Source organism: Hippoglossus hippoglossus, chromosome 10 (genome assembly GCF_009819705.1).
Source record: "Hippoglossus hippoglossus isolate fHipHip1 chromosome 10, fHipHip1.pri, whole genome shotgun sequence".
Taxonomy (NCBI): Eukaryota; Metazoa; Chordata; class Actinopteri; order Pleuronectiformes; family Pleuronectidae; genus Hippoglossus; species Hippoglossus hippoglossus.
In genome coordinates, this window is record NC_047160.1 from 22,498,184 (window position 1) to 22,524,902 (window position 26,719).

The 26,719-nt window shown below is 42.6% G+C and overlaps 1 protein-coding gene across 8 annotated transcripts in view; it reads right to left on the reverse strand.

Moving 5' to 3' along the window:
* The window catches only part of si:dkey-237h12.3 (teneurin-3), a 152,595-nt gene that overhangs the window by 81,036 nt on the left and 44,840 nt on the right, over nucleotides 1-26,719 (reverse strand). For all 8 annotated transcript variants that reach the window (XM_034598492.1, XM_034598497.1, XM_034598495.1 and 5 more), the window contains one exon: nucleotides 6,156-6,381. In XM_034598492.1, the coding sequence (XP_034454383.1) occupies nucleotides 6,156-6,381 (226 nt within the window). The remainder of the gene's footprint in view (nucleotides 1-6,155; nucleotides 6,382-26,719) is intronic.

Below are 26,719 nucleotides of genomic sequence, written 5' to 3' on the forward strand. Positions count from 1 at the left end.
CTATCAGTCCCCTAAATATGCTTAATTTTTTTTCATGCAGGCATTGTTCGCTAAGAAATGTGAGAAAACTTCAATCAACATATCTCTTAATCCTGGATCCACATCCTGATCCGGATCTGCACCCTAAATTTCCTGGAATCTTCCAAGATCCTTCTACAAAGTTTCGTGGTAATCCCTCAAATTTCATATTGCATAATCTTGCTTAAAAGAAACAAATAAATGGACAGTGGTGAAAAGGTAGAGGTAACAAATATTTCTAGACAGGTGTTCAGAGAGGCCAAACCTCCCTAAAGGCTAACACCCTATTTTATCATGTTAAATAATCCGCCCCAAACTGAATGGCCTCTTACTTGGGGCATTTGTCCCATCGCTCCCAAAAAATTGGTTCAGTTGTTTCTGCGTAATCCTGCAAGCTAACAAACACCAAAGACCTTTTTTAAATCCTTGGCGGAGGTAGAGATAAAGTGTTTGAGTTGAATTTGTGATTGAACTGAATGCACACGAACCATATGGCACGCTGAGGGTGGTTTAAACTTCAGGTTTATCACAGGCATTTATATCCCTTTTGCTTTCTACAGCTGCAGAGTGAAAGTGAAAGTCAGAATCCGTGTGCACCGGCGTTTTACCAGACAAATTCCGACACTGGGCATTTATTGCACTCTGCATTTAAAGTAATTCTGGTTGCTGATGTTTTCCATGTTTTTCTAAAGAGGAGAATGAAGGGGTCTAAAGATGAAATGCTGTCGGACATGATTACCAAACAACGGACCAGTGTAAACGTCTGCAGCTCCGCACATGGGTTGAGTGGCCGTAATTGATTACAGCAAGTGTGATGCAACACGCCACATTACTATGCTAATCCAGGCTGCCCCGGTGATAGCGACGTTGTACGCTGGGAGTGAGAGAGGGAGAAGGAGAGCGAGAGAGAGAGAGAGAGGGAGGGAGACGGAAAAGAGACAATCAAGAGAGTGTGAGAGCGGGAGGGGAAAGCGAGCAAATGAATGGCTTGTGTGTCAGTGTGAGCGCGGTGTGTTTGTGTGCACCGCTGCCTGTCCCATTGAGAAGCCTGCAACACAAAAGCAGCAGCCAGCCCGGTCTCCTCTGCTCTCACAACAGCGCTTGTCATCGGGATGACATTTGAAAACATCCTCACAGAGGACAAAAGACTAAACACCGAGTGGGAGGTTTTGTCTATAGCTAAGCTCCAGCTGGAGGGGTGAGAGAGCACACCAGAAACAATGCAAATTAAAGCCCTCGGAACATGTTATCGGCCCATTAGCTGCGTGCTCTGAGTTAGCGTCGCAAGGTGAGAGTCGGGAATAATCCGGCCGCTTTAATCCACGCTCGCAGAAAAAGACTGCAGATGTGGCGAGGCACCGCTGCGTCTCGTTTTCACACCAGCCTTCGCCACCAGGTCGCCACCTGCCCGGTCCACAGGGGGTCGGCCAGCACGTGCTATTCTGGTACATCCACGCCCGTGTGGCTATATTTCAGCGGCGCCGTGATTTCTGCTCACCAGTGAAGAACGTGGTGCCATCTTGAGTAACTCCCTCCGAGTGCTCAGATTGTTTGCACATGGAATTTATTATATCTAACAAATTTGATTAGGAGAGGGAGCTCAGCTGCTATGTACACTTTTGAGATGGAGTCCAAACGGCCTGAGTCACTTTCTCTGTGGCTTAATCTTAAAGGACAATAATGGTGCAGACATGTTCCACCACTGGAAATGCGTATTTAAGCCGCTGTGCAGGTTAAATTTGTAACGTGTAATGTATTTTTTATATGAACTGAACTATTTAGATTGCTCTTCACTATCTGTATACCCTCTGTTCGTGAAAGCTTTTACAGTCGCTGCCAAAACTCATCTGGAACAGATGCACTTTGCGTTGCCAGCCGCGGCAACAGTTTACACAGTGCCCTAAAATAAGAGGAAAAATATTGCAGAACTCTGGAATAGGCAGTGAAATGTGTGCTTGGCACCGGAGATGTTGGCAAAATAAACAAAAAGGAAAACACATGAGAAAGAGGAAAAAAAAAATATATATATATATATATATCTTGAGGATTACCACTTTGTCTACACCGCCATCCTCTTTGGCAGGTAACCAGCTATCACTGCATCACTGCTTCTTCCTATTCCAGATGGCTAGTTGGCTGCTAGCTTCCACATGACTAATCAGTCCTGGTGCGAACCTGACACTGTGGCTGGCGTACAAAAGAGAAGTTCAATTTTCCTCCTCTGATGTGAAGCATGACTGTCTGACTCACGGTTTACATGTGCGTCCCACAAAACAACTCCACGCACCCGCGCACACACACAAAAAAAAAAGCCAAATCCCAGCAGGATTACCTCTGCTATTCTTTTTCCGCCCGTGAGAACAATTCCAACACATTTTTCCATCAGGAAACGCCGCTGTCTGTGGGACGCTGCACCACATGATGACTCTGGAGCTGAGACATAATTTCATTTCACCAAAGGACTCCCTTGACACACGAATCCAATGAGGATTGACAGTACATTTATAACTGCTACGTGTGGCTGGGCAGGCCTTCAAAAGGCTCATTCGGAAATGTCTCGCTGAACCTCTCTGGTTTCCAAGTGAGGGAAAGAAAATGCTGAAGTGGAGCTTGAAAGGACATACATATGTAAGAGCAGACACCTACCTGCATCTCATCCAGCCGAGCACTCAGGGAACTTATAGCTCGTGCTGTGAAGGTGTCAGAAATACAGATTTCACACATGCTGATATGGTCGATTTTAAAGAAAGGATTAAGTGCCGCTCAAGTATAATTACCACGTATGTGCAGTGGCCTCCTAGGAGATATAGCAATTCATTTTCATAATGAAACTGAATGGAATGTTGCTAATTGAATAAATCACCAAAATGCTATTCGAGTGGAGTCAAGTGGTTCATCCGGGAACCCTGAGGGGGTTTATTTTTAAAATTATTCCAAACACTTTAAAGATCTAAATGTCAGCTTTTTTTCTAAACAGCGACGGGACAGCACGGCTACATCCCTGCTCTGTTGACAACGAGCTGAGCCCTTTCAGTGGAGTGGTCTCAGCTAGCACGGGGCAGAAGTGGAATCATTTCATGGATTTATCTCGAGTATAAAATCTGTTTCTCTCACGGAGACAGAAACTGTGGAGGGGATAACTGCTAATCCGCAGTCTGGGATCAGAACATCTCGTATCTTGTCCGTCATCGTCCTGCTTTAGTTTGTGTTTGTGTCATTTAGCGATCACAAGTAAATCTTCAGAGATGACGATTTTATATACTGTATTTGCATTAATACCATATTGACTGATATGTGTTTTCACCTCTGTCCATTGGTTTGTTTGTTTGTGAGCAGGATGACATAAAAACTACTAAACACATTAAACTTGGTGGAAGAATGGAACACAGGCCGAGAGAGATCCCATTAAAAATTGGCACAGTTCCGGAGGAAGTGGTGGATCCTGGAAAATGTTATTTCTCTTCCTCTACCACTGAAAGATTGTGTTGTGTTTGTTTTTTGTAAAGATTTCTTTTTACATCTCTCCTTTACTGACAGGAGAGTAAGTGTTATATGGGGCTAGAGTCCCACAGCAAAGGGCTGGATCGGAATCGAACCTGTGGCCACTGCAGGAAGACTCAAGGTGCTGTATGCAGGGCGTCCGCACTGCCAGGTGACCTAACGAGCGCACCAGATTGGGCGATTTTTGACATTTTCACCAAGTTTCCCAGGGAATAACTCATGGGTCTTGATGAAAAAATCGAAAATTGTGCATAATTTTGGTGCAGATCCAAATAAAAATCTGGGGTAGCGTATTTAAATGTGGTTTCGTTGAGGGGGGGTTCGCTTTTTTTTACTCTATGGAAACAATTACAGCTGCAAACCTGTAACTACTAAAAAACATAATTATGGTTAAATCCAAAGACCTTGGTAGGAGGTACGTGCTCTACTGTGCTCGTTCTTAATTGTCTTACATTTCGGACGCACGTGTTTGATCCTTTAAAGCTACAGGAGTAAATGAGCTGAAATCAAACTTTCCGTGTTAGCTTTTTACAGTGCGATCACAGCGGGATCGGTGACTTCATCCACTCGCCAACATTATAATGAGCCGTCGTTACAGACGCAGTCACACAGTGTAGCACTTCACTCGTTTATGAGGAACAATGAAAGCCATTCTCCATGAAAGCTGGTTGGTATTGAGTCAAATTAGCACACTGGTGCTTTGAAGACCAACACTTTTATTAGAGGTTACACACACGCACATAATTCATTAATGTTAATTACTGCAAAAGCATATAATGCCGTCAAGTGAGTGCTTCGTTTTCAAGGAGGTCATGTCAGAGGAAATTTATTAGAAGAACATCAGAACACTGGTTTGTATTTGACACATTTTTTTTTTAATCAACTGACTAATTCTCAGTCAAATGTCACATGTGATCGCATCTCCCGTTCTGCACGAGGATAAAAATCCATATCGATGGTGAGGATTCAAAAGAGCATCACACTCTGGTGTACCGTACGTGCTGTGCCAGGACGCCCCCTGAAGGCAGCATAATAAATACTCTCTCTCCAGCTTGTGCTTACATTTGCTAACCTGGTAGTTTTCATGACATGTGCAATTATGTGGTGAACCGGCGGTCTTCCCTTTTGGCCCCATTGGTCCGCGGCGGCTCTCCGTTCCCACCCACTGACAAGCACTTGATTTAGAGTCCACTGTGCTGATAGTGATTTATGCCTCACCTGATGATAGGTGTGCACATATTGTTTCGTCGATGCGTCGATGACAGCCCAAGGTCACCGCGCGGTTAGTATTCAATCACCACGTCTTCCCGAGAAAGCGAAACTGTCACCGCACATCCCAATTGATTCAGTCAGATCACAAGAAGTTGTTACTCCACGCCGCCACAGACGGATTTCAAAGTTTACATTCATCTAAGACTCGGAGAGGGTTGTTCTCCGTGCCAGGGAGATATCAGGCGAGAATGCAATCATCTACTCGAGGCCGTTTCTGAGTCAGAGCACAATGTACCACACTTCATTTGCCAGGATATTTTGAGCTCACTGATTAAGAAAGATGTAACTGATGTTTTCAGGAGGTGAAACTTGGCAGTGGCTCTCGTGACGGTTATCTTGCACAGCAAAATTTTGATGTAAGACAAAGTCTGCTTATACCAAGTTTCTTGTTAAGTTATAGCCTCTCTGATTTTAACTGGCACGCTCTCTGATATTCCCACCGTTCACTCTAATCATGTCCTTTTCCTGCGTGAGTCTGCAGCTCTGTTGGATTTAGTATCAGCTCTTAATTGTAGGTGCATAAAGAAAGCAGAAAAATGAGTCCTTCACAAGAAAACATAGCTGTATTCATCAAGCTCAGCAGTTACCATATTAAACCATGTACGACGATAATTTAACAGGATGAGCTGTAGTTCTTACAATACACACTTAAATATTGTAAGTCCTGTTGTGAATGATCTTTTTAATACCCATCAATGTTTGCAGGTGTATCACTAAAGCACATTAATAAAACCATCAGGTGTTGAGAATGATTAACAATATTATTAATATTTAATGTTTAAATCATCAATTGGTGGCGGCTCCACTGTTGCCATGGGGAAGATGTAGATTTTCGTGAGACTATCAACGACAACCAAGTTAAGGTGGAAGCACAGAAACACAAATATTAATGAAATTCCGGTTGTTAAAAAAAACTCTGCAGTCACTGTTAAACCTGCCAGATTGAGTTTTATGAATATGGCCAATATGCAATATTTCAAAAACACATCAAACGTGCCAGTGAATTAATCAGGCCAAGCCAAGAGCAAGAGGCAATAAAGCTATTAAATTTAATATTATTAAAAGAAATAGTTATTACTGCTATTTACTGTGGTTTAAATTATGTATTTGCCCACTGGCTGGCATCTCCATATCATTGTGAAAAGCCCTGTAAAATACTTTGACATATAACAATCACAAAACCCATAATTTTACCGAAATCGAATTACAATTTTAAACATCACCTTGTCCTTTAAACTTTTTAAAATGCCTCTGCTCATTCTTTTCTGGATCGTTTTGTTTTCTGAGTCAGTGAAAATTGCCTCATCGTAAACACCTGGACTTGAATTTCCCGTTCCCGCTGTAGGTCATCGTGGGTCACTCACCTGCTCTCCAGGGCCACATTGCTGCCCAGGACCCAGCTGTCCTGCAGCTGGACGCATTCTGCCGTACTCTGCAAGTCGGCCGCCAGGCCGGCTGTGGGCGGAGGGCTCGGGCTCCTCTGATTGGCCAGTGAGCTGCGGCTCAGGGACGTGATGGACGGGTGCTGCTTGTGTGGGGGTGGGGCTGGTGGCAGAGGTGGAGGGCCTTGCGGACTGGAAAGATGATCCCCTGAAGAGAAACACACAGACGTCAGAATATTAAGAGTATTCTTGCAGTTGCAAAAAATCCAAAAATGCAGTAATCTCCTCTGATGGTTTTAAATTGTACCCAGAGTTAAGAGACTGGATTGGTAAACAGACAGCAGATGGGTAAGATTATGCATCTGCCTCGTGTGCAAGAAATGACAGCATACAGCCACCCAACAGACCCGGAAAAGTAAATACAACCGAGAGCAAGACATTAAAATGAGATGCAACCACTGCAAAAAGAAGGGAAATAAGTGCTGCTTTTATGGCGACACACATAATAATTGTCGCAAAACGCCAAACGGCTGACAGTTGGGTTCTCTTAAACAGAAGGTCACTTAGAGAGGCAGCTGTTCTTTTATGGGCGCTTAACGCAATGTTTCACGTTTGATTACAGCCAGTGAAGACTCTCAAATAACTAATGACCAGAACATCCATTAGAGCTCTGAGAGAACAGGTTTTCCAATTTCACACAAAGCTGTGTAATTGGCCCCCAGAATGGCATGTGGTGATTATCTATCCATCTTCCCTGTTTAAAAAGGTAAAAACCCACAGTGCTGACAATTCTGATTTGCTCCAATGAGCCCCAAATGGGTATCGTCTTTCTTTCCTCTCAGAGGCTCGGAGAAGATTGAGAAAGCTCGGATATTCGTCTTTTAGGAGTTGGTTTGTTGTTTTTGTATTGACAGCATGAATTTTCATAAAGCCTAAAGGAGTTAAATTCCAAACACATGAAGGCTGAAGGCTGGTGCGGGTGCATGATTTAACTTTTTTGCTTTCTCAACCTTGCATGAAGACCTTGTGGACTTGTAGCCACGGATCAAAATCTGCTCCGTGCTATTGGCAAGGCGGAGCTACTTCACTGAAAGGACGTTATTCATTGTTTTGAAAAGAGCCATTAATGACCGTGCAATTTTTGTCCTTGTCGGCGTGGTTCCACTTTACACTGCGCGCCCTTCTGTGCATAAAAGAACCTGTTCAATGCAGATAAATGAGCCTTGAATTTGGTTGCACACAGTAACCGGAGGAGAGCTAGGACGTCATTTCCAAAGCTTTGGGGCCAAAACCTTTAAGCTACAGCACATGCAGACTATTCAGATTCTCTTTCCCACGTTCAAACTAGAAATACTTAAGAAATATAAAGTATACCATTAAAAACTACTGCAATAGCAATGATTACAGAGAGTAAAACCGCTCTCGCCACAAATGCACTGCAGGAAGCTGCAATAAAGTTTTAGCAGGTGCCAGTTGTTCCAATTATTTTGTGACTGATTACTTGCATTTCCTTAAATACAACATAATGGATTCGAGAACATCTGTTTCATCTGTGCGGAAGCAAACAGGAAGACAAATAGACTTGGAGACTGTTGACATTGTGCTGTTGATATATCAGGAGGATTCCGGAGTTATCAGAGTGCACAGTGCTGGTGCAGAAGACCAATCTAACTGATTCCCGACCGCAATTACACAGCAGCAGCATGTGGCTATAAATACCATAAAAGCAAAATCACCAGGAGCCAAATGAAAGTTGTTTTTTTTCTTCTCCTTTTTTTGTGGCCTGTGATAAGACTTTGATCAAACCCAATCAAACGCGATCCCCTCATAACCCAAAACAACCTTATTCAGAGGCACAGTCCTAGGATATGAATTACCTGAGATAAACTGTGGTATTGGCATTTGAAAATTATACGTCTGCCATGACTTGGTGATAATGAATACAAGGCGTTCCACTCATCTCCTGGGCTAGACGGTGAGCCCTATTAGAAAAGTGCTAAGTAGGCTAATAGAAATGTGGATTATCTACTGACACGGGCTGGTTTTACTTCACCTCTGGGCCTTATTCCACCGTACGAGCCCGCAGCAGCCACAAGCCCCACTTCACTCTCCAGCAGAAGAGAAACGTCCAACATTTAGGTAAGAGGAACGTGAGCTAGAGAACATTATTTTTGGAAGTAAAGGTTATGAGGAAATATTTGTATTAGTGTATTATGAAGCAAAACAAACCCAGAAGTAAATTTCAAGTAATCAAGTGAAATAAGAATTCATTAGAAATAAGTGCAGCATCCCCTTTAAAAAACATAATAAACGCCACCCTGTTGTACAACACATAATAGCTGCTGTGTTTGCTACCCTGCAAACAACATCTTATTATCACGCCCACATATTACACAGTCGATCCCCTGCAAACAATTTGTCCTCCCATTACGCATTACAAAATAAAGATACATGACAGATATTGCACAAATCTCTATCCATTTATCTTTGTGTCTGCGTATTGATCTATTGGCTCACAGTGCATGTCAACGTCTTGATTGCCCTTGTGTAGTTTGCAGCCGCTGCTGTGCTGCTCACACCGAGAGGTTGAAAATTGCAGCACAGACTGACCTCACACCCATTAAGGTTTGCATAGTGTAGGTGCATAATGGGTGATGCAAATACGGCAGGCACGGCAGCAACAAAGATGAGTATAAACGGTCAATCTCGAACCAATTTCCGACGAATCAATATTTTAAAAAGGCACGACGGAGCTGTGACATGAAATGCACCATGTTTTAGGTGAACGCTAAAGCTGAGCCTGATGTTCTGAAAACACACAATCCCAAAACCTTCAAAGGAGCGGGATTTGACATGCGGCAAATCTGACGGCATAATCCCACAATGGACTGAGGGAACATAAAACCCCATGAACTGAATTAAACCTACTGTATGCATACTTTGCAAAAAGCACACAAAGCTTTTCAGGGTATAAATAAGACCTAATACGAGAAATGCTGTGTTTCAGTTAGCTGTAAAAGGATGAAATGAAACGGTGAGTCTACGGAAATAAAGATGATAATAGTGTTTGGTGACGTCAAACATTTCCAAAAGCTTCACGAGAGGATTTAAGAAGTTTGAGACTTAGGGTGTCTAAGTTTAGCAGGTGGAAAGTTCCATACAGTGTGGAGGCTCTAATAGCGACAGCCAGGTCGTCCTCTGTCACAAGCTCTGACCTGGGAGCAGATCTCAACGGTCAAGAGGGCCTATAGCAGGTCAATAAACCGGAGAAGCATTTTGAAGCCAGATCGTTTCGTGCCATTAAACGTGAGCAATTCAATTCCAAAATCAATACGAAATCTATGCGGTCATGCTTCTTTGTCCAGGTAATAAGCCTAGCAGCACCGTTTTTTACAACTGGAGAAGGTGGAGGGAGCCGTCGCTGAGACCCTCGTACGGTCTGATACAATAAACAGGCAGAGAAGAGATAAAAGCTCGTACAACTCTTTTGTATCAGCAGTTGATAGAAGTGACCTAATTTTACAGCTGCAAGCAACAAGACTGAGCTGCATTTCTGACTTTGTCATCAAAACAAAGGTTTGTGTGGAATATTATTCGACAGACTGCCGACAGATGCACTAAGAGAGCTGATGGAGTTGAGGGGGCCGAACAGCACAACCTAACACTCATCACCACTGACATTACGATACCTCCACGATTTAATATCACAGACGCAGGTTGTTAGATTTGAAAGGCTGCTCGTACCTGTGGGTTTCAATGGTATGACTGATGTGGAAATCACAAGAAGCCTGGTGACTTTGAATAACCTGACCAAGAGGTAGCATGCATATGGAAAACAGAAGGGGGCCAGGAACAGAGCCTTGAGGGACGCCCCGCTGAGCCATTGAGGAAGTGGATTTACTGAGAGTGACCCAGACAGTTCAACTAGTGAGGTACGGAGATAGTCGGATAAGAGATGCGCCCTTGACTTCTACCCAAGTCTCTAAGCTATGTAAGAGGATTCTATGATTAACAGTAGTGAAGGCGGCACTTAAACCCAAAAGAACAATCTGCAGTCAGCCATAGGTCATTAGTAATTTTAACAAGTGCTGACTCAGTACTATGAAGTGCTCTACAACCAGATTGGAAACTTAAAAACACTGGTCTTAGGGGAAATAAATTGAGAGGAGATTACTCTCTACAAAACTTTATGAAAAAGACATTTTGGAGACTGGTCTTTTAATTATTTTCGGGAAAAAGGGAAGGTCCAAATGAGATTTCTTCAGTAACGGTTGAATAATGATGTGCTGAAAACTGCCGGGAAAAGAACCAGGGGCTAGTGAGTTGTGAAAAATTTGTCAAATGACGGGCTGACAGTGTAAAATACTACCTTGAGCAGTTTAGTGCAGATGGTATCCAGGATGCAGGAGGAAGAGCTCATGCGTAACTCATGACTGAACTCCTCAACACTGAGACTGTAATGGGTTGAAACTGGGTAAAAGAGGCTGAATTAACATAAGGACGGAAGGAATGGAAGCAGAAGTAGAACAATTTTTGCTCAGCGAAACATTAGCCTCCAAAAAAGTGTCGAAGGCATCAATAGTGAAATGATTTACCTTAAACAGAAGTTAATTTTGATATGTTAAGTCTATCTTTAATCTTCTTTCTGATAAATTAATTATCTTTGAGAAGAACTTGCCGACTTCTGGCCTTCAACTGTCACTCTGGAGTCTTTTAAGGACTCAAGCATGATTGTTCAATCAGGGGGGAAATCGGTTTTCTGTCTGTTTTCTGTACAGATTTTTCTGTCTGAGAATAAAATGTTTTAACTCAGAGAATGTGCATTTTTTCCCCCCAAACAAAATCATGAATTCAAACAAATATTTCCCTTCATTCTCGGAGGCTTTTATGTGCCGTTCTTTGTACCCTGCACAAGAAAGGTTGCTATGCGACCACTCACTCCAGTTTCAGCTGGAATGAAATGAGAAAATTCAATCATTGTTTGTTTCACTCAAGTATCATTACTGTACAGTTCACCAAGTCATATCAAGGAAGAAGCAACAAACATCTCCCCCACCCCCGAGAACAGCAGCACATATAACATAATAAGTGCACTGGTCAGCTGCACTTTGAGAAATTACTCATCGCCAGCTTCTGCCCTTTTAAGTTTTCAGACGTGGAACCAAACTTTGTGAATTTTGAGTAGTTAATTATGCATTAAAACTTTCTTTTCTCATTTAAAGGGTTTTATCTTCCCCTCAATCGTTGTGAGGTCGAGATCAAATGGCAAGTTTTCCCTTCACATGTCTGTATCTTCCACAGACACCATCGGGCTGTATACCGATCATTTTCAAACAGTGTGGAACCTCAAAAAGATACGACTCCATTTGCTTTTTGGAGCACTCAATTTCCCTGAGCACAGTAGGTGTTGGTGGGTCTGAGTGCTGTACGGCACAGTGGGGTCTGGCCTCCAATTTGAGGCATAGGTTTGAATGCAATATCTGACCAACAGCTTTACACTCAGGAAGGAGTCTCTCCATGATGAAAACCCTACGAGTGATAACCTCAATGTGATTCCCTGTAATGAGCGATATGTAGCACTATGGCGACAGCGGTGCAGCGGCACAGTTTACTCCAGTTAACGTTTGAAAGCCGCTGGGGCAAAACCAAGATATATATTAAAATATGGACTTTTGGCACCGTGGCACTTTGAATTAGGTTATCCACTGCATTGCATATGTTGGATTGTGTGCGTGTTTTTCTAAATAGGGAACACTAAACAATGAGCCTTTAAGAAAAGCCTGGCCCTGTCTTCCATCAAGACACACGGGGAATTAAGATGGCCTTTAAAGTGCAGGCTCAGTGACTGGGAAGGCAGATGAAACAGCTGTGCGGTTTATGGGGCTTTGCTTTGAAATCAGATCAAGACGGATGCCTCCTTTTGCATAATTCCTCAACGTCAGCTTGTCATCATCTCCATCAGCAACATGCTTTAAAAGGACCTCTGTGATTAATACTGCATGCCAGCGCTAAAATGACAGACTCATTCCCGTCTTAATGATGCTTGCAATATCTATCAGATGATGCTTTATGAAGCCTCTGTGTTTTTACAGAAACACTTCCAGGAGTAGTTCTGTGTTTCGGTTGCTCTTAACACTTAAGAGGGTTTTTCTTCACAAGAGACGAGTGCATCGGGCTGCGTGAGCGAACTGGAAATGACTGCAGGCAGGAAAACATCCGACAGTATGTCATTTTCTCTTTAAACTGTATTTCTGATACGGTTAATAATGTTTAAAATGGTGCGTTTTTGTTTCATTTTGAGTTCAAATTTCACCAGAACTTTCTGGAACTTGTTGATTCCCCCTCGTTTATTATGAAAATATTTTTTTGAGTAATGCACTGACAATCCTTGAATACCGAGTGAGAACACAGTTGAGAGCTGCTTCTAAAAATTGTTTTTCTTATTTTTATGTGGATCTTCACCAAAGTAAATACACCTAAAAATATCAGACCCCTGAACCTGGTGGAATTAAAAAAATTCTCTGAGATATCAATGAAAGTGTTATTTTAAAAAACCCTATTTCGCAATGTTAAAGAAAGTGAAACAAAACTCTTGGATCCAAACCAAAATTGAATGGGTTCCTCCCTGACCCATATCACATCCTTCCATCAAGTTGCATGGTGATTCATTGAGAAGTTTTTAGGAACTAACTAACAAACAAACAAACAATTGGTGAAGTGAACCAAAAATGACTGCAGGCGTGAAAACATCCTACAATATGTAATTTGCTTCTGATATAGTCATGTCATTTAAAATGGTTTTAGATTTTTGAAATATTTATCCTATTTGGAAACAACCAAGTTCAAAGTTCATCACGTTTTTCTTGAACTTTTCGATATGTCACCTCTTGAATCAAACGATTGGGCCCATTGGGTTTCTATGATATTCACTCCTTTGTATGAAAGCACTGAATACACACCGCACATAATGTTCCGACACTGAGTCAGGACACAATTAAAAGCCGTTTTGCACTCACTAAAACTCGGTGAAAGCCTTTTCATATTCATTGTGTAAGTACTACAGCGAGAGGTCTTATGCCATTTTACTCTCCATTAAGAGACTGATGCAACTACTAATGGAATTGAAAGGGCATTTGCTTTGACTGGCCTGCCCGTCATCAATAGGAAAATTGCAGTATGTGTGCATCCGAAGAATTCCTTCAAAATAGAGCAACCTACAGAGGCCACCGCTTTCCTTTCTACAGCAGCTTCCAGCGTTTTCATTTTTACACAACAATATTCATAACTTACATTTAAAAAAGTGCAGCATCGCTGCCCTGCAAAATTTCAAATAATATGTGAAAATAAAAAAGGCAGACTGCTACCAGAAAAAGAATCCCCATTCAGTTTTATTTGAAATGAATAATGGATGAACTCCAGGATGAGACATCCCGTTTGGACCGCGGTAGCATGTTTATATATGTCAAATCAATAAATTAATTCTCATCAGCGCCTGGTTTTTCTGTTCACCTCCGCTCTGGCGCCGGCAGTATTCTTAAAAAGAGACGGCAGAGACTCCTCACTGGGAGGCCCTGAAGGTGGGGTGGAGTGGGAGGGTGAGGGAGGGAGGAGGTGGTGGTGCCCGGTGGGATTCGGGACCATTAGAACAACCTTGCCCTAGGTGAGTTTTGGGGATTTACTCTGCAAAGAGAGTTGGCAATTTTCAGGGGCTTTGGGTTTAGAGGAAAAAAAATTAAAAGTAGAAGAAGAGGAAGAGGAAGAAGCAGCAGCAGCAGCTGTGTGAATTCCATCAAATTTCCAGCCAGAGCACTTCCACTGCTCTCAGCGCCTTGCCCACTCTTCTCCTGACTCTCTATCAGATCAAACGCAGACATTTCTTTCAAGACGTTTCTCTGCAGGGTAACCAGGATGTAACCAATATTTCAAGGGTTACATAATCATTGCAGTACAGGGGAAAAAAAACAAAAAAACAGGCATCAATCCATTTACCCACACTAAATGTGCTCCTCCTCAGTCATACAGAGGGCACGCGTCAACTCACATCTGATGACTGCCGTTCATTTAAAAAAATGCATGATTTTTAAATACACTCGCAAACTTAGAGCCGCCGAAAATGCACAGTGATTCTAAGCAGCCGCACATCCCGGGTTTGTCCATCCATCTCCCTCTCTTTCTCTCGCTCTCACCCAGACATCGCTGCAGATGGCAGATCATCGTACAGATGATGACTGCTTAGCAGTTCTTCCTGACAGCTCTCCGATTACATAGCAATTACACTCCTTCTCAAAAGCTGCTTTGACAATTAGCCTGCTGACAAAACACTTAGTTGTATTTATTCATGTGTGGACAGCATCGCCTTCCTTGTTTGTCCAGAGAGAGATTACGTTCACACCCAGGTAAAATGTTTTTTAGCGCCAGTGCAGGCGGATCGGCTCCTGCGGCTCAGCGCGGAAAATACATGAATACATGACACAGTCCGAGGGGAAATGTGTCACTGCTCAGACAGACCTTAAGCATTCAGGATGAATTCATTGTCAACAGAGCAAGTGAAACTTAAACTTTACAGTAAAGATTTTGAATCAATAAAAGTTGATTTTAAACAGCTTTAAAAGTCCTTATATCTAGTAACATGTAACAGTATCTTGAGTTTCAAATAATAACAAAAATGAACATTAAAATGTCAAGCACCATTGACATTTACATCTTGTACAACAAATTTGCAGATAAATGCATTTATTTCTTTCCCATTGCCAGTAGAGGAGTTTGCTTTCTTCTCTTGCCAGTGTTGCATTACATACACGATACGGAGAAAAAAAACAGATGTTAAAACAACAAGTACACAAACGCTCGCGGCTATTTACGTGCCAGTGCCCGAAAGTTCAACGTGTGTCTTTACGTCACGCCAGAGAAGCTGCAGCGTCTGACAAGTGGAAAAGAGCCTCGAGTTATCAACCGAGATGCTGGAAACATCGATGCAAGATTTCAAAGTTAAAGGAGAATGATTAAAACCTGCTCTTCTTGATTTTTACCAGAACTACAGCTATAAACACAGCACTGTCATATTATTACCATATTGTTGAGGAATCTTTGACCATCCTCACACATTGCTGTATCTGCCACTATATATTATGTACATTGTACATTACACATTATATCTGTACAGGAGAATAATGCCTGTCTAATACCACAGATACTCTCTCCTCTCTCTTAGCAGTACCCAAGGTCAGGTTATAGATAAAGGGCCAAACAACAGTACATTGTATTCTCTACGTTGAGGGACTTTCACAATGTGATTTAGGAATGCATACAGGCTTAACTATCCAATAGGATGCGAACACCTACATGTAACATAGAAAGTGACAGCAATTCCAGCCATTCATGGATGTGCTGTTAGAATGGGTGACGCAAGTAGAGGGAGACATACTGGGATGCTGTGGGAGACATCTTCAGACTCGGGGGTGATAATTGCTCATGTTGCTCTGTTAGCGTTTGTATATTGTTTCACCTTCTGATTCATCAAGGAAACGTCCATAACACAAATTAAGTTGTCGTGTAAACACTTCAAATGACACTTCGCAACATATGCATTGATCGGAATATGACAAGAGAAAAGTGCACGTGGATAATAAACCAAAACAAGATGCTGAGAGATGCTAAAAAAAAGGTCCGTAATCCTAAACCACTTTAGCACCATCTCTTGTGTCGACGAGCTACATTTCTCATAACGCTGGGGGAAAAAAATAATAATCTTCCTCAGTCGCTTGTCAACAGGAGAAAAATGTTGTCATCATTGCAAAAGCCACGTTGGCTACAAATCCTTGGCCTCCCCGTTCTGCGCGCGCCCTTGACGTGTCGTTATAATCGCAATATCAGCAGCAACCTGCCTCCGTCTGTCACTTCATCAGCCGTTTTTTTGATGGCTGAGCACCACAGTGAGCACCGGTATCTCAAACTGTATAATCTAAACAAATCAGCAACAAGGCAGCGGGAAACGGGGACAGTGGAGAGACGCCTCCACTCAGCACGTTGCTGTGAATCAGTCCTGAAAGGCTGTTTTGCTACTCTTTTAAACCGGGGTCACCATCTCCTGCGCGGGCTTGAACCGAGCCGGCCTTGAGAGGAATCATTCACGGGTATCTTAATTGCCGCGGTGGCTTGAATGGCTCGGGTCTTCAGTGAGAGCTGGTTTGTTGTGTTGACGCCAAACTACAGGAGACAACATGAATCTTCGCTAAGTGTCGGCCACCTAAGGCAAAGCTTTTTAACATTCAAAAAGCTCACAGACGGATTTTTTAAGCATTTTACAAACGCACCAAACTTCTGAGTGTCAGGAATCACACAGTGCTCCTGAAGTGTGCAGAGTAACTTCTCCATCTGAGGCGATATATAGATTTGAATGAGTAAATGCACGAGGGACGTCGCCTACATCATCTTAGGGGTCATGGAAATGTGACATGTGTTCTCGGGAGAACTATTCATGTGCCTCCCCATTCATTTACAGCTCGCTTCCCCAATCACTTGAGAAAATGGGTGCAGAAAAAAAACAAACCACTCATGGTTGTAGTGGCACAGTCTTTTTCCAATGGCTGCTATAATTGCATTTCCTGCGCAAATCATTCAGTTTGTGGGAGAACCAGACAAAGGACGCGGGATCCATCCGAAGAAAGGGAAAGCCTATCTTTTCCTGATTAATTGTTGGCATATTGTTCTCAACTGGATGCACTCCACTCGCACAGATGACTAATTTTCACCTCCATTGTAGGACAATTTGAGGAGAAGGAGATTTATACAGTGTATATCTTTCACACCACATTGACACACAGTGAAACGGCGCCATAAAGAAACTATATAATATTGCACAGAGGTTGATGTTTTTATAACCTGCTTCCCCACGAGGACGTAAAGTTTTAGCTGAGTCTGAGTCTCTATAATCTACCTGTCATATACCCGCATATTTCTATTAAGATTAAAACTACACACACAACGCAGCAATGCCTTATTCAAACACTAAATCTGATTACATTCAATTATTTTGGAATAAATTAGTTAGTTTACAATAAATAAAACCAACCCTGCTTATTTGACGATGTAGGTGATCAATAATCACTATAATGACATTGACTATACGATCAATTAGTTATATCGATGCAACCGATTGGTTATTGGTTTATTTTCTTGATTGATCATTGCTTTGTCCGTACGAAATTTTTTCCCAGAGGTGTCTGTGAAATACTCGAAATGTTTATTTAGTGAGACCAACAGTGCAAAACCTAAAATATTAGGTTGAATATGATATGATACAGAAAAAAGCAGCAAATCCTCACATTTCCCACAAATTTAAAAAGTGAAAAATCTAAATAGTTGCATGTTGATTCTTTTAAAAACAGATTAAGTTAAGTTTATGTTTTTATTATTTCTTATACAACTAAGTTGACTGACACAATGTTTATTTGTTAAACAACCTGATGCATTTTATTTTTTAGAATACAGGACTAGATGGTGAACATCCCTTGTACATCATCTAGTCCTATATTCTCAAATCTAATTATTTCCTGGATGAGATTCGAGCGTTCTTGTAGCGTTCTTCTTTAAAAAAAAAGATCAAAGTGACAGTTTAAGTGTTTCTCAGGGCACAAAAGAGAAAGTTAGAAAACATCGTATCACATACTTTGCTACTAAGTCTCGTAAAAAAACACGGTAAACATTTGTTCCTTATTCAAGATGTATTTATGCGTTGCCACCCACGTCTCTTCACAGATGAACCACAATGAGGAAAACGATGGGGCCTTTATTTTTCCTCCTGACCGACTCCTCCAAACATTCCCACACAGAGTTCCCTATAAGCCCCCAAAAAATGTCTCTCAGTGTCTGGCTCCGGAGCTACAGTTACAACACACACACAGGCTGGAAATCCCTCTGCTTTCCGAAGAGCTTTCCTTAAGGCCGGGGCTATGAATTGATACGCCACTGCTGCATTACTCTTGGCCACAGAGCAGAATACGAGGCGGGAATAATAATAATAATAATAATAATAATAGGACAAATTGCTGTTTCTTTTCCCCTCATACTGTCAATAACCTCGGTGGGCATGAGCGGTAAACTTTATGTGTGCAAGCGCATGTTCGGATATACGGTCCATGTACACACATCCACGCACACACGCAGCCTAAGCACACACTTTGATGCTCAGCCTCCCAGCACTACTGGTGTTTTTTGAAATGTTTCCGTCAGAACACCCTCTGCCTCTCCTGACATGAAGAACTGAGATGCAACCTGCCGACCCTCTGAGGCTCGGTGCATGCTCAATCAGAAACATGATATGGCCCAAGGCTCTGTGCTCAGGTCACTGCTGGAGTCTTAAAGACTGATCATGCATGAGGTAGCAACACAGTGTTTCACCCGCTAATGTGCCAAGCTAGCCACGCTGCTTTCTACAGATACTATTCTGCTGCACAGACCTGAGCTCAACCCCCGAGGAAACCGCACTCTACCTCAAACTCAAGTGTTCCGTGCAGAGAAATGGAAAATGGAGGAAAAAATATTCAGGCACAGCCGTTCAGAAAAACTACCACCTCCTGCAGCTGTCAAATATTGTGACTTATCTGAGGATTTTGTGCCATTAAACAAAGACACTGTTGTGATGTGAGGACCGATCCACTCTAATCAGGATGACTTCACTTCCGTGCAACCCCGGGTTGCAGGCAAAGTCTCTTAAGTGGCCCCGGCATCGCATTTCATTAGTGAAACCGGCCTTTAAAGTTTAATCTACTGTGCAGTCATTCTTAATTTTCAACCACATCTCCCCCCTTCCCCTTTCCACTTCAGAGTGACTCTCACACGTGTCTACAGCATGTTAATCAATAATAAAAGTAGTCAGGGAAGTCAGACCCACTGTCCTTCAAAATCTCTGTAATGCCGCTCTGCTTGACAACAGCAGACAGCGCTGCCTGCGTTCCAGTCTTCATTCACCTCAGAAAATACCACCCTAAGCCTCATCTGTCATGTATCGGCTGCAGCCTAACATTTCACTTTGTTTGGCAGACATTGATTTTTACCTCCAAGGTGTTGTCAAGGAGGCATCCAACTCATGCATACCTCCCTGTGTGGTCTCTCAGGAGGCTGCTTTGGAAGGAATCGCAGGAACACACGCGCGCACACGGAGGAAAGCTCAGAGAAATGACTGTATTTGAAGGCAGCCTAAATTATTGCCAGATCTGTTGAATAAGGACACTGGTGGGGATGAAATGTGAAAACGACGAGCTCATCAAAGCAGAATTTCTCTGTGCCTGTTTTGTGGCTTATCTAAATCGGTCTTGTTCACACTGTGCTGCGCTTAGAGGCTCATATATAGATTCAAATATATAAACTGTAAAATACACATAGAGATGCAAGCTGCATAGAAGCATCAAATGTGCAAGTGAGGATCTATTGTGAGACGCTGCCAACGATGCTACTCTCAGACAAAACCAGATGTAGAAACACGTGATCACTTGAATCTACTTCAGTGGATTCATCCAATCCTCCATCCATATGTCGGGGGTGTTTTCCAACACAACAAATCCGATAAAGAGGCTTTATTAACTTTTGTCTTAGCTCAGCCTCCACCTCACCCCTGTGCGCGCGCACGCACACGCACACGCACACACACACACACACACACACACGAAGGGACACATTTGCAGCCTAGTTGAGCAACACTTTATATTCATTAAGTGTCAGGATGATATAAAATATCTGGCTTTAAAGAGCAACAGTACATCTTGTTTTTAAAAATGATTTGGCAGCAAAGAGCAATGATTTATGAGGCAGCCTTGAAAAGAAGCATCTTTCCACAATAGTATATAAACACCGGCAGCAACACTGATTTTAATGCAGCACACTTGTTTAGCACTTCTAACTCAATTTGCAATGAGGTACAATGATGCAATCAATTTAACAATATAAAGAAACCTTTTTAAAAATTAAAGCAACACTGTGCTTCATTTTTTTCGTTAAAATATCAGCTTCAAAAAGAGTTTGATGGTTCACGGACTTGGAAAAGGGAGAATGGCGCCGCTTTCATTCCCACTGCTCACCCTGAACGCCTTCTTCCTCGTGCACGATGTAACGTCGGTGAGCCGGTACGATCTCTGACTGATAGCTGCAGATTTTAATCACCAGAATCAGGCCCAGCAAGTTCAAAAGTTATGCTGAACTGAACTGCAGATCAGCTTAAAAGACTCAAAAGCCATTAAAAACCAGCATTTATCTCCAATATTCAGCAGGAAACTTTTAAAATATGAAAAATTCTAAATAGAGTTTGGTGGTTTTGTTACAGCGGCAGCTCTTCAGGTTCAGGAAGCCGGGGATCATGGGTAATATCCACATTTCAGTTGTGTTTCGGTTTCAGCCGTGGTCAAGACAATCTTTTTGAAAACTTCCTAATTACACGGAGCCCAACAGACCTAATGTGTGGCTGCAGGGGGCGCTGTTCCTCAGTAAAAGTCCCATTGCGTTGCTTTAAGATATATTAAAGAGTAGCAGTTCTGCGGGGCTGTTTGTTGGCATGGTTACCATTTCAGTGCAGCTGCCATTACTTCTGGTCCAGAGTAAATACGAAGGAGGAATTAAAAACACAATCACATGATATAAATAACTTTTCTGAAGTAGCTCGGCCGTCACAGACGAAACAGACAAACAAACATTACAGTCGACAGTGATGACAAAAATTTTCTGTAAAAAAAGACCAGAGAGATAGAAATCTTGCAAATGGCAAAATCCTGCTTTGTGTAACTGCTGCAGTGATTTGCTGCTATGAGCCTTCCTCTTTTCTCCGGGATCAATCTCAGCTCCATTTTGATAATTTGTTGAAAAAAATAAGCCCTAATCATAGTGTGAGCATCTCTCTCTCTTTTCCAAATGGACTCCACAGACAGAAAGAGACATAGAAAAGAAAGAGAGAGGGAGGGTTTGGCTGTGCATCTCTTGGCTGCTCGCACAAGAGGAAGTATACGGGCATCTTGAGCCCGCTGTGCTTTTAAAAAGCTTGTGGTAAATATCCTGATTATTTATGAAAATGAAAGAGACAGGAGGAGAACAACTACATCTTGTAAACGCACAGCAGAGTGGTTTCCTACAGTTGACTTAACCACGCAGGGGGTGGAAGGGGTTATATTCAGAGAAAAAGAAAACTCTGAATTTTCCGAAATTAAAGTCGTAAATTTACGAGAAAAAAAAATTTGAATATTCTATGAGATTACAAAGTCATAAATATGCGAGAAAAAAATATTAAATTCTCTGAGATTAAAGTCACAATTTCACAAGTGGGGGTTTGTGTCAGGGAACAACATCGCTTCATTTTGAAAAGGCCACTTGCTGAGTGTTTTAACTGCAGTGGTTAAACTTGTACTTTGCAACCAGATTTAGTAATAAAGTAATATTTATGATTGTAGCCCCAAAATCATTTTAAGAATATAAACAAAATTATGACTTTGTTATCACAGAAAAAAGTTATTTTCCCCACAAACTTTAATCTTATATATGTATAACATGTCATAAACATACTATGTGATCTACTAGTATGCCCCTTGGCCTTAATACACTGTTGTTGAATTCGTCCTGAGTTAAAAGGTTCAGTTCCTGCAGCAGCTTAATATGTTCATTGTGCAAGATGCTTAACTGGTTGTTATTCACTCCGGAAGAACATCAACTAAATGTTTCATAAGCAAAATGTATTTTTACTGCAGCTAATAGCACAAGTAGCAAAAACTATCATTTAGGCTAATGGCTGCAAATGCAATCATTGCTACTTAATGGCTTTGATGAGTATATGTATAATATACTAACGAAACGGATGAGGAAACGTCTGTCTCCTTAATGGACGGGAAACTGCATCTATCTCCGCTGGAGCTTTTTGTGAGGCGACGGTAAATTATTTTTTTCCGTCCTAAAGAGCGACTGTACAGATTTGTGCGGGCAAATTCCCACATGTAATTATCTTAGGTAAATGTGTGTGTTTGTGCCGGCAACATGATAATATGTGGGTGGGCAAATGAGTGCTGTGAGGGCAGCAGAATGGCAGGAGAGAGGTAACAGACGTGTGCGGAAAGGATCCATTATGCTTCATCATTTAGCCTCTTCACACGACTCCGCGGGGCTGCATCATGTCCATATCTGCAGTTGTGCTGCTGCACTTGTAAACTATGCAATTTGATGTTTTCCGTGCCGCAGCAGGCATCAGTTAGCACCTCTCTCACGCCTCTACATCTGAAATGCATTAAATTTGCTTGTGTGCCGCTCGCAACTGGATGCAAATTTGTCTTGACTATAGGCTGAAAGAAAGTGTTTAACAGTGTGGAGCTTGTTCGCCGCTCACCTGCTCAGATATCGTGCTTCTTGGTTACTGGAAGGTTGTATTTTATCAGTGTCGGTGGATTATCTGCAGAAGCTATGGAAGGGTACTTTGCCTGGGATGCACCTTGATTTTTTAAAAACACATGTCGTTATCTCATAACACTCAACACTGAATTAATTACACCTGAAACACTGCTGGGGTGTTTTTTTAGTCAAACGCAACGGATAATGAAATGTGTTGAAATCGCATAAGCCCCAGATACAACTGCACAAAGGTCAAGATTTCAGTTTCATGGCTGAGTGCGATAAATTGTGCTGAAAATGTCTCATCAAATTTCACTAGTCATGCTGAGAGCTCACCTGATTTTACCCCCCGTCTGTACCTGACAATCACTGCAGGTAAATTTAATTTGCAGATTACTAAAATTACAGAAAGACTTCCAAATAATTGGACATTCTGCTTTGGCTTTTCGAAGAAAATAGGAGGAAATTACAGAAAACTATCCAAAAAGCACTTGTTTATATCGTGTCAAAGCAGGAGGTGAGGTGGGGATTAGAGTGTCCAAGGTTATTGACTTTGACAATAGAGATTTAAAAGTAAACATGACGTTCCATAACTTCCTTAATTAACTCACAAGTACTTTCAGTTGTTGTAAACTTACTCATATCTCCATCACAGGGCCTGAAGCTGAGAAAACCCTCAAATGGAAAGGCTGTTTTTTAAAGGTGCTACGGAGATGAAGTTATAATGTGAAGTAAACATGTTTTGCTGTCACTTCTCTTTTGTTCAAACGACAGCTTGATGCTGTCGCCAAACGGTGCCGGCCCGCCTCTCAGCGGCGCACGCAGCAGAACGCGTATGACTGTGAAGCGTCGCCGCGGTGGAAGACACTGATCGTCTTTCAGATTGGGTCTAATCGTGTTTGCTTTGCCCCAATTAGATGGGGAGGGAGGCTGTCAACACACCAGCCTGCTCACGTCTCCTCCGACGGTCCCCGCGCTTCTCCACCCGCTCACCAAATGGTAGCAGTGGGAGGCAGAGGATGGTCCACACTCACACCCGGCTGAGTCACTTCACACTGGAATACATCCATCAGAATTAGGATCATAAAAAGCCAAGACGAGGCTGACAATGGAAACTGAGAAGTGAAATCTGAGAGAAAAGGTGGCGGCGGGCAGCATATGGCGTCGCCAAAACCATAAGTTGTCTGTTTATAAAAAGGCAGCAGCTGGTTAAGTTTCCTGGCTGGGATTAATATTGTATGACTACACAGTGTATTCTTTACTCCTGACCAGATTAAAACGACTCACAGACGTATTGATACAGCAAAACCCACAGTTGGCACCACAGTCTCCAGTCACACTTGTTTCCAGTGTCACGTTTCAGCCATAACACACAATGTGAGGCCACTATTTGCATGAGAATTCCTCGTGCGTATTGATAACATCTTTTCCCTTTGCCTGCAGAAGCTCCAGCCCCGTGTGTGAGGCTTCATCCACACTATTAGCTTTCTGTTTTATTTTTAAATGCATCAACTCTCTTACAGATGCACCTGGTGTCCACACTACCCTGGAGTTTTAGAGACGCTACAACCGAGAATTTGGAAATGCTGTCGGCCCCCGTTTTGTTTGAAAACTCCAGAGCTTAGTCTGGACGGGCAGAAACTGAGATGTTTTGAACAACCTCTTGCTAATTGGGTCTTTCTGGTCATAACGTAGCCTTTGCTAATTCGTCAGGCTCCTATCACTCGGCTACCAGTGTAGAACACAACATAAATCACCAATTACAAGCGTTGCAGTTAAATTACCATTTTACAAGCATACAACAGCTTAAATGCAGAGGAGACGACTATTATGTGATCAATTCCTATGTACATGCGCATGATTAGTGTGTGTAAGTGGTCATATGATATGTGTTTACAGGCGTGTTAGTATGGATTAGCATTAAAACAGATACGGAGCCAAAACGCGTATGTGGACCGAGTTTAGTTTGGATGCATCATGACAGGATGCTCCACTTTAACACAATATGTGTGTGAATTTGAATTCGAAGGGAGCATAAAGCAACGTAGCAGTTTAGAAAGTCCCAAGAAGATATGCTTCACACACAATCTGTAATGCTGGACACAATCTGATACCACAGCTAATCACCCACACCCACACCCACACCCACACAACAATATGCCTTCTCCCCGTCAGCACAAACATGAAATCTTATCTGATTTTTCACATTGAATTATGATAATTCATCACACAAAATAAATATTCAACACCAGCGAGACGTGCCCCTGCTCGCTCTGAAACCTCGACATGCTCTGGACGCTGTGCAAATGACGGAAGACGATGAATTTTGACCCCATCCTGATGTTTATTCAAGGCACTGTCAATAACGTAATCCCTATGATTTAGTTCTGCCACATTCAGATGAAGGCCACTTTGTCTCCTACATATTCATCGGCAACAGTATTGACTAAATGTCTTGTCTGGCTAAGTGTACAATGGGAAGTGCGAAACCGGAGGATCAGTCAGTGTGAATATAAGCGGAGGAGAAATGCATACAGGAGATTCTGGGATTAGCTGTGAAAGCTAGTCAGCTAACTCAGTCTCCTCCGGTCGGGGGCCTGCACGGACACCGGCTGACAGGGCTGGGACTTACTTCAGCAGATGTTTGGCAGACAAGCTAACAGCAGTGTCCTGAGGAGAGAGAGAGAGAGGAGCTGGGACGACTTTGAAGTGCCCCATGTTGTCAGTAGCTGCCGGTCAAGCCACAACACTCGCGGCTCTCCAAACTCCACGAGTCATACCTGTGGCGAGCCAACCTGTGGTTACAGTAGCACTTCGCAAATGGGATGTCAGCGGCTACAGCAAGTCACATTCACTGAGAGCCTTTGTGTTCCCGGAGTGACAATAGAATCTCATTGTCAGGTGCTTAGTCAGATAAGGTCGCACACCCCGCAGGGATTAGAGTCTGCTTTTCATCAATGTAATGCTTTAAAAACAGGTTTAGCAAACGTGCGGTGGATCAACCAATTTAAATGCTAAACCTTTCTCTCTCTCCGAAGATTGGGGCCAGGGGCTAAACACATACAGATAAACAAATCAACCCAGCTGTAAGGACTTGGAGCGAGGGAAAACAAATGAGTGACCCTCGTACCTGTATTTGTACGGGGAGTACTGGGGGAAATGGCGATATAGCTCGCAAAGTGCCAAGGTGAGCGGCTGATTCCCTTGTTCGGTGCGATAATACTTCCAGTGTCAAGTTCCTTTGGTTTAAAAAAAAAAAAAAAAAAAAAAAGAACCAACCGGAGGCACTTTTCAATGCTGGATATGCAAACACAGCTTCAGGAATTTGTGATAACAGCAGGGGGAGGCGATTCTGAAATGTCACTGGTTTCGTCTTTAACTTAACGCAGTCGGAAAAGCCACACTTGTATGTACAGTAGCAAAATGCACCACCGCTGCTCGTATGCTACCCACAGGAGTAGTTGAATTAGAAGCCGGCTGGATCACGCTGGGAAGTGACATTACTCTTTGAGAGCGGCATAATGATCGCTATCAATCTCTTCATTGTCGAGTCACATTACTGAGATATCAGGGAGGAGGACTGTAAAAGGGAAGGAGACCGCCGAGAGACATCCTCCACCGCGGCGGCATGGCAGTGCATTAATCACCCGCACGTGGAGGGACCCTCTCTCTGTGTCCAGGCTGAGAACTGTCAGAGTAAACACCAGCCAATAGAGACGCGACTGTTACGTCGGGGGGGAGAGAGAGAGAGGCTTTTTCTCTGCCTGTGTTCCACCACGTCTGCAAAGCGAGCCAGCTTTTCTCTTTGCAACGCACAACTGTCACATTTTTTTTTCTCCCCCTCCCTCATTTCAAATTCACATTTTTCTCTCAGGCCATTTCAAAAAAACGTCGCAGATGATATCTTCTGTCATCTCTCCGAACAAATGCGTAGCCAGGCAGGATGACAAAACCGTCATTATTTTATAATCAGCCAGGCTCGACGACGATTTCCTTTGCCGCAGATGTATTCAAGTCGACGAATCACCCGGAATTCAATAACAAGCGGCAAAGATGCTGTGTTTAAAACACCAGCACATCTGACATGCACCATGAAACAGCCGGGTGAACGCTCCATGAGTTTCAAAGCCTATATGGAAAGGCAATCCCTAAGAACTGCCAGCGTCTTCAGCCATTAACTCCATCAATCT